An 11,896-nucleotide genomic window follows, 5' to 3' on the forward strand; every position below is an offset into this window, starting at 1 on the left:
GGAAAGACGGACGGAAGGGACAGACAGAAAGATTTATGCAGAGCACGTATAAACTGCCAAACACGCAGGCGCACACACATCCTGTAAATAAATTTCAGAAACTTTGGCAAAACTCATCTAAGGGAAACAGGATTGAGTTATGGGAACATAAATCCAACCATGAGAAGACAGATGGCCATTATCTCTATTTCATCGCTCCCCCCCCCCTTTCCAATAACACCGAGCTTCAGCCGGAGCGATTGGAGAACTTACTGTGACGGATGGGGAGAAAGTGTGAAAGGCAGACCAGCGCCGGCTAAGCGGAGTCTCCCGTCGGCGGCCCGAAGCAGCTGGCGGGCCGCCCAAGTCTCGCTGATCTCCAGGCGGCGGCGGAAGTAGCAGGGGCTGGGAACGACGCCACGTCGAACAAGGTCCAGTTGGGCCTGAAGAGGCACCGGGCAAAGCGCCGTCCATTTCCACCTTCCGTCTTAGCACAAGAAACCTATAAAGTTTAACTCTTCAAAAGAAGTCGCAGATTCACCAAACAGAAACAAACAGGAGCGGGGGGGGGGGGGGCCGCGGGAGGAACCTGGAAAACAAAATACGTGTCCGTTCATTCCATCACTATTTTTTAAAGACTGTGGGAGAAATAGGTTTCAGTGACAAACCCTCTTCAACAGAGGTTGCGCTTTTAGCTTATCAAGGAGGTGGCAAATCGACACGGGCACAAGTTAACTCAAATGCTGTCTGTTTGATTACCTCCCTTCCTGAAGCAGAACTGTACACTCCAGGTTTTTTTTTTTTTACGGCGCATATCTCCTAAAATAGTAAGATAAAGTTTTGTTGATCCAGAGGACAAACCCTCAAGTCCTCTCTTGGGCAGGAGCTTCCCCCAAGGCGCCCGAGCTGCATCTCAGGCAGCCAAAACCGAATCCATCAAGGGGAACCGCTGGACAGCTCATCCTCAACACATTTGGGCAGCTGCCTTCCAGACATGGGTGGGCAGTTATTTCTGTTCCCCTGCTTTAAAATAGCATTTTCCCACCCACAGAAAATCCCGTTTTCCATGCCATTGTCTTCACGCAGCTGGGAAGAGCATCAGCTTTAAGTCAACTTGTAAAGAGAGTGCAATCTTCTATTGTCCTTCTTTGTTTGAACGAGGAAAAAAGAACCAAATATTTTGGATAAAAGAGAGGGTGGTGTTTTTGTTGTTGTTTTCTTTTACACAACCCAAACCACGAAAACTGTTTCAGGGCCGAGAAGCAACAGCAGAATGAACAACCTCGTGGTACCTTAAAAAGGGAGCCGTTTTCTTTGGCGTAAGCCAGATTTCTCACAAAGGGGAGGCCACGGTCCCCCAAAGCTTATGTCCCATAAAGCGTGTTCCTCTCTAACGTACCACAAGCCTCCGCGCCGTTCTTGCTCGGCTAAGGCGGCCACCCCGAAAAGCCAAGGAAACATGAGGCATTTTCTCCGATGAGGAGAGCGGTGGGCAGGCGCGCCCGGCGGTTAGGAGACACCGTGTGTGGCATGGGTCAAAGCCCGACTCGCTTGCATAAGGACTTCATTACCGGTCCCAATAGATAACATTTGGTTAAGTCCATCGCTAGCTCAAAACGCTCCATAATAGCGCCATAAACGAAGCTGCGGCTTTTTGTGTGGTCCTTTTCTGGGGGCACTGATTGAAACATTAGCTCTTCCTTGGAACAAGCAATTCCCTCCCAATTCAAGTCCTGGTAATTCTTCTTTCAGGCCTAAGGAGGTGGGAGGGAGGGATGTGGTGAGAAGGCGCGGGGAGGGGGGGAGGAAGGGGGAAAAAAGATGGGTTAATGAATCCATACGGTACTTTGTAGTTCGAGGAGAAAAGAGGAGGAAGATGGGGCGGGCGGGCGGGCGAGCACTTTGACACCGTCCCGCCCGTTTGTTGGTAGAGGCTAACGGCCCCTCAGTTGGGCTTGATCTCTGCAAATAGCCCTTTGCTCTGCCTTCAAAGCCAAAGGGGACCCCGGGGATCCATTTGCATGTCAGTGGGGATCCCCTCTCCAACAGAAGTTGCGCGGAGTCCCATCAAAGGCTCTCCGGCCTTTGTTAAGAGGAGCACCTGCTCGGGGCCCGGGGACTCCGGACTCCGCCTGGCTGGCCGGGGTCTTTTGGCTAGCTAGGAGAACCACCCAGAGGGCCCGGCCCGACCCGGTAGTCCAGCCAGACGGCCAGGCAGGCCAAAAGCTCCACGGAAACGGCGCTATAAAAACTGAAGAAGGCCTCCTGGGAGAAACGGCCAGACAGCGCAGACTCGGAGATGGGGGCTGCCCTCTTTCTTTGGGGTTTAGACTAAGCAAGTAGCAGGCGCTATTCCTTCTACCGCCACCCCCCAAAAACCCGCTCCAGTGAGCGGTGCAAACTCTGCCTTTCAGCCCAGAGCTGCTGTCAAACGGAGGAGAACTGGCTGGCCAGATTCCACCGCAGCCCCCAAGATTTCCACCCCTTTTTAATGTAAAGAGCAAGCGAAGGGCGGATGGAGAAGAGCTTTCGTAACCGGCCTTGCAACACGATTTGCCTTTTTAGAAACCCAAGGGGGGAGGGAAATATCACGCACGCACACCCTTGCAAGAATATTGAGCCGAGACCTCTGACCTTCGCTCTTCCCTCCCTCTCTCCCGCCGCGCCTTTCCTTTCAATTCTGCTATTCCCGTTTGCTGCTAAGACGCAGGCAGACGCGAAAGCTGACAAGAGAACAAACTCGGAAGTTGCGACGAATTTTACACCCCCCTCCAAAAAAACAATGAGTTGACGATCGGATGTGGGGGTGCCTACATCCGATCACACTGTGTTATTATTCTGCATTATAATAATACACACGACAGGATTATTCTGCATTTTCCGGGAACTGACAAAGCATTTGCATTCACAAGATGCCTGGAGCTTTAAAGCGCCCATCATAAAACGAACAATACGCATGGAAAGTATGACCTTGAAATAATGGGCATTGATTTCACTTGGAAGTCATCAGAAGCATCGTAACACCGTCTGCTTCTTTCAGATGGAATCTGTTTTACTTTCAGGCAAAAGAGCTTAGGCTTGGCCTGTTAAACTATCAGTAAAACAAACATTGGAGTGGATCATCTGCCTGTCGGTCAGTAGTTTTAAGGCAGACACCGAGATATAAAATTCTACCAGTGAAGATCTTAAAAGCACATCTGGAAGTCTGTAGCACTGAAGAAAGTGAGGTTCAGAACCTGGACATATTGTTTTTTGGACTACAATTCTGGACAACTTTGACCCCGTGCTGGTTTGAGATACTGCGCGCTGTCTGCAAAAGTAAGGCTCTCAAACAAACTGTGGTGAGATTACATTTCTCAGTGAGTGAGTTTAGGGTAGAGGTGCGATTTTCCTCTTTGCCTGCTAAGCACCTGCTGCTGAATGCAGCAACATGCCCAAATATTAAGATGTGTTGGTGCCGATCTTCACGAAAAATCTTCTCAGATGCACCGATTGGATTCTAATGGCGACTATCACACGCACACCCCAATAACGTGGCTTGCCAAGGACTGGACACTTCCGGTATACATTTTCCTACTACAGTCACAATAATCTCATGAAGAGGGAAAAAATCGGCACTACCTGTTCCCATTTCTTTTTAAAGAAATACAACTAATGAACATTAATATCCCACCTGATTAATACTTACACAATAAAATACAATGCTTTGTCTACCTTTCTGAAAAATAATATAACTGGAATATGACATTCACGACTTTTAATTAAAGGAACAGGGTGTGCTGATCCTGAAGAGGTCTGCAAGCCAAAAGTAATCATTGCACAATTATTGTATATATTTTTAACACACCCAAGTTAAAACTTTCCCTGTCTATCAGTTAAGCAAACCCAGCCAGGTTTTTTGGAAAACAACACCTCCATCCTAAAAAAAAAAATTCTTGGGGAAAAATAATGCCTTTTATTTATACTGGAATGTTTTTCTGATTTCATAACTGATTGGCCAGAATATTCTAGACAACCATCAGTAACAACCATTAGAGCATGTATGTTCCGCAGGGGGATAAAATGTTCAGCAGTTTTAAAAGTGACAAAACACCTCACATTGTCAATCAAATCTTTATGTATTTATGAGGACGTAAAAGCAAGATCTAAAGCATTTAATATCATTCTGCATTTAATATAATTTGCCTCCTATTTAACCAAATCATGTGTATTTGCTTAGGCACAGACACAACAGTGTTTCTTGATTTCTAGAGTGATTATGTTGCACGACTATATTTACCTCGACTATATTTACCTCGTCTCTGGAAGAAATTAAAAGCACAAAGGAAAACCCTCCCTCAAGTACTGCCATTTCTGGAACGCACAGACAATTGTGACACAATTGCATGTAAATTACAATTTCAAATTCTCAAAATAATCTACTTTTATTTGATTCAGATACAAAAAGATACTATAGAAGACTGCAAGAAGTTCAAATTATCTATTGTAAGAATAATCTTATTTTCTTTGGTTACTTCTCACTGTTGCTTGTTTTTTTTTAATTGCCAAGACTCCAAACAAGTGTATTTTACTGATTGCCATGTAACAGTTTTCCTGCTAAAATCCATGACTGACCAAATTTAAGTACTGTCCAGAACACAAGTGGATTGATGTCACCTTTAACCACAAAGTCAGCCCCATTGATTTGAACTAAACTTCAAGAAATACAGTACTTCCAATATGTCTGTGATCCTGAGTACCTATTAAGTCCAGATGCAAGGGGGCTTTTATCCTTATAAATCTGCACAGTCCATGAAATGGGTGCCAGTCCATGAAATACTATGAGGCCAAACAAACTGACATGAAGGTTTTTTCAACTTCAGCTAGATAATGACTTTTTTTCTGTGACTTCACTACTTGTTTTGAAAATGATTGAAATCCTGTAGTGAGTCACAACTAGAGTTGGCCAGTTGAGTCAGTAGGGATTTGGTGAGTTAATTCTTTTGTAAATGCCATTGATTCAGTGGGTCTATGCTTGTGACATAACCACTGGATTTTAATCTCTCTCTCTCTTTTGCGATATCTTGGCAATGACAGAATGCTCATCTACCCTGCAATCAAAACTACCCAGAAGATCAGTAGGAGATCAGTAAAGCAAATATTAAAATGCTGCTAGAGCAAAACACTAAAGGCCTAAAGCCAAGTGCAGTATTTATTTAGTTGAAAATTAATTGCTTTATTTTCAAAAAATTGTAAAAAAGTTGTTTTTTTAAACAATTTGAATGGTACAATAATACTTGCCAGTAATCATAACAATATTCCTGGTAAAGAATAGTCATAACGTACAAAATAAAGCAAAAAAAAAAAAACTTAATAATCCACAAACCTATCATGATAACAAAAAAGAAAGAAACAAACACCCCACAGGTTAAAATAACAAATGATAATCTCAACTTTCCTCTTGTAAACAATGTTAATCTTTTTCGTATATAAAAGTATGTAAGTCAAGTGAGCTACAAGGAAAAAAAGGCGACAGGTGGCTATCCTCCCTTAGAGTGTCTTTGTTTACGTCCACCCTTCTCATTGATCATTACTGTTTATGTACTTGTGGGGGCTGTAGTATTTGTTATTTTAATCCCTGGAACTTTTGCAGTGGGAAGTGGTTCTGACCCGCCTTTAAATGGGTGGTGTCTCTGTTTTAAGGAGAAGCATTAAGGACCACTTCTTTGCCATCCGTCCGTCCGTCTACGCAGCATCGAGAAATGGCTTTGCATAAATAGAGGTATGGAAGAAGAGCAGGGCGGAAAGGCCGAAAAAACCGAGAGGCAAACAAATCAACAAGCAAAACCAAAAAACGGGCCGGTCCAGAAAAGTTGTCTCTTTGCCTTCCTGGCAAAAGTAGAGAAGGGGAGATTCCAGAAAGCGGAAGGGGAGCAGGGCGGGGAGAGAGAGAGGGGGGGGGCGGAGATCCTACCTTGGGTAAGACCGTTAGCAATTGGAAATCCTGGTAGTAAAGTTTTCGTTGACCAAGGCTGGCCCCGGGTGCAAAGCGCCCAACGAGGCTGCGGCCACTGCTGCCGCCGCCGCCGCCGGAGAGGGCGAGGCCAGGGAAGGCGACGAGGTCATCAGGGAGCGGGCCAGGACCGGGAGGACGGCGGACTGGGACGCGCAGCTGCTCCCCGCCGCCCCGGGACTCAGGCTGCGCCCGATAAGGCTCTCGATGGAGAAGGGCGACCGGGCCAGGGCGGAGCTGCTCTTGGCCGCCGCCGCCGCGTGCAGAGAGGCCGTCAGAGCCGGGCTGAGCCGGGCCGGGTAGCTGAAGGCGGCGGGAGTCCTGCTGGCCGCCAGTTCGGTCCCCGCCGCCGGCGCCGCGAGGAGAGGAGGCGGGGTGGCCGCCGCCAGGACAGGCCCGGGGGGAGGCGGCGGCGGCGGCGGCGGCGGGGGCCGAGGAGCCTGGAGGGCGAAGAGAGTCGCGGGCGGCGGGTAAGGCTGGAGTTGGAGGCCGTAGCCGCAGCTGTAGGGCCCGTAAGCATAGGAGGGGGGCGGCGGGGCGGCAGGCGAGGCCGGCGGGGGGTGGGGGTGGTGGGGGTGCGGGGGGTGCTGGTGAGGGTGCTGCTGCTGCTGCTGGGCGGCCGCCGCCTGGAGGAAGGCGGCGGGTTCGAGCCCCCTCAGGAGCAGGTCGGGCGCCGGCAGCTGCTGCCGCTTGAAGCGCTTCCTGCGGCGGAGGAAAGAGCCGTTGTCGAACATGTCGGCCGACTCCGGGTCCAGCGTCCAGTAGTTGCCCTTGCCCGGGTTGCCCGGCTCGCGGGGGATCTTGACGAAGCAGTCGTTGAGCGAGAGGTTGTGGCGGATGGAGTTCTGCCAGGCGGGGAACTTCTCCCGGTAGTAAGGGAAGCGGGCGCTGATGAACTCGCAGATCTCGCTCAGCGTCAGCCGCTTCTTGGCGCTCTGCAGGATGGCCATGGTGATGAGGGCGATGTACGAGTAGGGCGGCTTCACCAGGCTGTTCTTGCCGCCCCCGCCGCCGCCGCCGCCGCCGCCCCCGGCCGCCCGGAAGGAGCCCGGCTGGGAGGACGAGGAAGACGCCGACGACGAAGGCGAGCCGGAGGCCGGGGACCCGGCGGGGGCGCGCCCTCTCGGGGACCGCGGCAGCGCGAGCCCCTCTTCCTCCTCCACGCCGTCTTCTTCCTCCTCTTCCTCCTCCACGTAAGGCCGTCGGTGGAGAGGCTCGTCGTCCTCCTCCTCCTCGTCGTCGTCTTCCTCCTCCTCCTCTTCCTCCTCCTCGTCGTCTCCCTCCCCGACCACATCGATGTCCGTCTCTTCGGCCAAGACGGAGGCGGCATCGGACATCTCCGAGCTGAGAGTCATCGCTTGGCACGGCCGGGCATCAGAGGAGGAGGAGGAAGAAGAGGAAGAGGAGGGCGGCGGGGGCCCGAGGGCGAGGGCGGCGGGTGGAGGCGGCGGCCGCGAGGGTGGGGGGTGGCTGGCGGTGCCCTCCGCGGGGGCGCGGGTGCAGGCCCCCCGGCGCGCCTGGCTCCCGCCGGCCCCCGCCGACCCAGCCCGAGGTCCCTCCTGCCTTCACCCCCGGGCGGAATCGGCCCCGAGGCGGCAGCAGGGCTCCAGCCGGACCGGAGGCGACCCTCTTCCGAAGGGCGCGGCGCGCTTCCCGTCCTCTCGCCCGGCGCGCCGCCGCCGCCGCCGGGAGAAACGGCTGCCTTGCCCTGCGCCTCCGCCGCCGCCGCCGCCGCCCTCAGACATGAATGGCACCCGGGCGGGGGAGAGGGAGCGCGACTTCTATCCGGGAGGGAGCGCGAGAGGGAGAGGGAGAGGCGGCTGGGCACCCACGAAGGGAGGGAGGGAGGGGGGTGGGGGGGCGAGGGCGGGGCGCCGAAGACTGGAGCAAGATCTCGGCCAGGCTAGGGGGCGAGTCCGAGAGGGGGCGGCCTTTTCTTCCTCCTGCGCCCTCCTTCCCTCCCTCCCTCCCGCGCGCGGACGGGGGGGGGGGTCCGTCACATGGCTGCCCACGTCATCGAGCCACCTTGGGAGGGGGAGCGATCCTGAAAAAGCCCCTGCGGGCTGGGGGCCGGGGTGGGCCGGAGGAGGGGAGGGCGGCCTTCGCACGGGAGGGTCTCTCTCGCGGGCGAGCCGGCGGGGAAGGCCAGGTCCATCAATGTGCCTCGATCCCGGGCCTGGGGCGGGCGTGGTGGGGGAAGGCGTCCTCTCCCCCGGTCCTCGGCCTGGGGGAGGCGGTGGGCAGCAAGCCCCCCTTTCGCCGGTCCCGCCTCCAGCCTCCTCTCCGCTCCTCCCAGCGACTTCTCCCCGTCGCGTTCTCTCTGGCTTGCTCGGATGGTGCGGCGGGGCGTGCGCACGTGGGCCCCCGGGTGGGTTTTGAGAGGCCGGGAGAGCGCGGTGGGTCGTTGAAAAACGCGTTTGGAACGGAAGTCAATCGCTGCCCCACGTCGTCGTCCCCCCCGCGAGTAACCAAAGGGAGAGCGCCCTAGACGTTTCGCCGGAACCCAGCGCCCTTCCCTTCTTGCCAGGCATAACGGAGGGAGGAAGGAAAGGGGAAGGAAAGGGAAAGGAAGCGGGAAGGAGGGGCGAGCAATCCCAGGCTGGGCATCAAGAGAGCGTTTCCTTCTTAGGGGAGGCTGGAAGCGACGGCGGGTGTGTGTGTGTGTCCTCGAACTCCGATGAAAGCTCGCGAGGTCCAAGAAAGAGAAGGGAGCGGGAGGGAGGGCACACGCACACACACACACACACACACGACAACTTTAGCGAATCATGGTCGCCCAAGCACTTCCCTGGAGTGGGGAGGCCAAGTATTTAGGCGTGGATAACTTCAAGACACGAGGAAGTTGCCTAACAAAGCGGACAAGCAACGTTCTGTACGATTTTCGTCCACCCACAATGTTCACAATTGAAACCAACAGAAAGCAAACCCTGCCCAGTTGGTGTGTGGCATCTGGTGCGTGTGTGGTGGGTCTGGATGTGTGGCGTTTTTTTTTTCCCCCTTAAGAATTTTGTTTTCTCCTGGAGGGAACTTTTCTAATTTTGGTCACCTGGTGAGACAGACGAAGAGTAAAAGTCCGCGGGAAGTCCTCCGGCGCAACCCGTACTTTCCACTGATTTCTATGCCACTCGGGCGGGAGGATTTCGCGTGCGATTGCACCATTAAGTGATAAGAGTTGGAATTTTAAAAAGACATGCTTTCGCGAAACAAAGCCAGCCACGAAAATAGAAGTTCCTCATCGCGGTTTTCAAACATCATTATTGAAACGAACTCCGTTTGGGGGGCCTGTTTAGAGATGACCAGTTGCAAAGTCTGTCTGAAATACTGATTTTGTAAAACACCCCCCTACACACACATACACCCCCTTATGTTTTCCCCAAATGTATCCGAAACAGCTCGAGAGGAATAGTTAAAAACATTAGATTAATATTATCTTCGTAATAGCACATACCTATGGACCTCTGCTCAGAAATACTGTATCATTGAGTCCAATGGGATTTGCTCCCTGGAAAGTGCGTGTCGCTTAGTTAAGTTTCCTGAGAAATTCCAGTGGAATCGAAAGGAGCCCGTTGGAAACCGCCTGGCAGGGCCGGTGGGTGTTGTTGGAAGTCAATTGAGTAAAACCAGCAAGAGTGACTTTGCCAAGGCTGCTGCCAGGTGAAGCGGCCTGGTCCCATTCAAAACAACCCCTCCAAATAGTCTGACTGGCTTCCCTACAACTCATACCCAAGCAGGTGGCCCAGAATCTTAACTCACCCCCACTTCTCTGGAAGCTGACATATGGCAACTGGACTTCTTCCTTATTAAGCTGAAACGTTTCGCTATTCATCCAAGTAGCTTCTTCGGTAGAGACGAGTAGCGAAACATTTCAACTAAGAAAGAAGTCCAATTGCCATGATTCAACTTCCAGATAACCTCACCTGGATGACTGAGAATCTTTGCAGCTATACCTCTCATTTATGTTCATGGCGTTATTCGATTAGGACTGATTTCAAACGTGGCTTGTTTAGTTTTACTCCCTCGTTTAAGTGATCATTTTCATACCAGGGAATATGTTTTTTTATGACTACATGGGCTGGAAATGATTTTTTTTTAAATCTAAACTTGCAGAGATGGATAGATAAACAAATGGAATTAAGAGATGTTTTAAAATATATACAATCAGCAATGTTTCATTTTGATTTGTGGCTAAATCCAAAGTTTCATCTTATTCAGAGTCTTAAAATTGTGAAAATTAAGTTAGCAATTATTAACTTCAATAGGCCTATTTTAAATGGGAATAACTTTGGACCTAGATTTACTTATTTATTTATTATTTAAGGAAAATCATCTGTGTAGTACTCTGTGCCATCAATTTTGTTTAAAACTGGACCACAGTTTTCTGGTCGTTTCTTAAATGAAAGCTTTTCCTTCTGAAATACAGTGATCAGATCCATTGCCCTCCAATCCTTGTACTCCTTAGATTATGACCATGGATTCTTGAAATAAGTTGCTCCCTAAACTTATTGATTCCAAATACATGGTGTGGTTTAAAAAAAAAACAGTAGTTTTTTTTTGCTTAATTAATTAAATCACACTTTTTGTAAAATGAAGGAGAGAGTTGATAACAATAGGATCTGATGCACTGTTCATAAAGAGAGATTCTTACTTTCCAAGTACAGTACAGGCCTAGATACTAGGTTGATGTAGACATGAGCAGTACACTACAGCATGTCTGTACAAAGTTACTCTTAAGATCTTCTTGTTGAGTCGTTTAGTCCTGTCCGACTCTTCGGTGATCCCGTGGACCAGAGAACGCCAGGCCCTCCTGTCTTCCATTGCCTCCCAGAGTTGGATCAAATTCATGTTGGTATCTTCAATGACACTGTCCAACCATCTCGTCCTCTGTCTGTCGTCCCCTTCTCCTCTTGCCCTCACACTTTGCCAACATCAAGGTTTTTTCCAGGGAAGGTCTAGTGGGTACTTATCTGCTAGTCGGTCCCATTGAGCTGCCTACTTCTTAGTAAACACGCGCAGGCTTGTAAAGTCAGTCCGGCTGATTTCAGTAGAACTGTCCTCTGTGCGTGCTAGGCTTTCAGAGGAAGCTAAACTCAGGCTGTGAAAACGAATAAGAATCAACAGTTCTCCTAAAAAAAATCAATGGAAAAAGTCTCACGGATATTAGCAGGAGTGCGTTTTCACGTTAGTTTTCGCTATGCAGACTGGTTTGCTCCTTTGTTAGGCGGACAGAAGGCATTCTTAACAAAAAAAGAGGGGTGAAGCTTATCGAGGATTTACAGGAATTAAATAAGGCAGAAAAAAGTTTATTTACTTCTTATCTACAGTTTTACAAGCTTCCTGATGGGTGAAGTAGGAAAGAAATATGCAGTGTTTTAACTGATCCTTATTAAACTTTCCTTTGTACAGTATTTCAGTACCTGTCAGTGTTTAGGTTGGATTAAATTGCGTAGAGAGACAGCTGAGGTTCTAAACGTGATTATTTAGAAATAAATCTTGCTTCCAGATAATTGTTGCAGTCTGTCTCGTCAAGGCATTTGAATATAAATTAAGAATATACCTAAATGGGATGATTTCCAGAGAAGCGGCCCCTCTTTTCTCTCTTGCCCTAAAAAGAACAGGTCTTGGGGCACTTTACAGACCAACAAATACATCATGGCACAAACTTTCCATGGATCAGAGCCCATTTCCGTCCGCCTTAATGGGTTCTGGCCCACCGAAGCCTCTGCCTAAACAAATCTCTTAGCATTTAAGGTGCCACAAGCGTCTCCTGTGCTTTGAGCAGGGGGGGGGGGGGGAAACACGCCTTGAACTCTTTCCGTTGATGTCCTTAGCTCCGGCTCAAAACTCTAGCTGGGAGCTGCAAATCTTTCGGGAATGAGTTAAATGAGATCGATAGGAGTCACCCTGATTCGGAAAAAAACATTGTAC

At 50.3% G+C, this 11,896-nt stretch overlaps 1 protein-coding gene across 1 annotated transcript; it reads right to left on the reverse strand.

The window, feature by feature from the left end:
* Positions 1-4,078: 4,078 nt before the first annotated feature.
* FOXD1 (forkhead box D1) lies at positions 4,079-7,767 on the reverse strand. The gene has a single exon (XM_072992637.2). The coding sequence runs from the start codon at positions 7,324-7,326 to the stop codon at positions 5,947-5,949; it is 1,380 nt and encodes a 459-aa protein (XP_072848738.2). The 5' UTR covers positions 7,327-7,767; the 3' UTR covers positions 4,079-5,946.
* Positions 7,768-11,896: the final 4,129 nt, after the last annotated feature.

This window comes from Pogona vitticeps, chromosome 2 (assembly GCF_051106095.1).
Source record: "Pogona vitticeps strain Pit_001003342236 chromosome 2, PviZW2.1, whole genome shotgun sequence".
NCBI classification, from domain to species: Eukaryota; Metazoa; Chordata; class Lepidosauria; order Squamata; family Agamidae; genus Pogona; species Pogona vitticeps.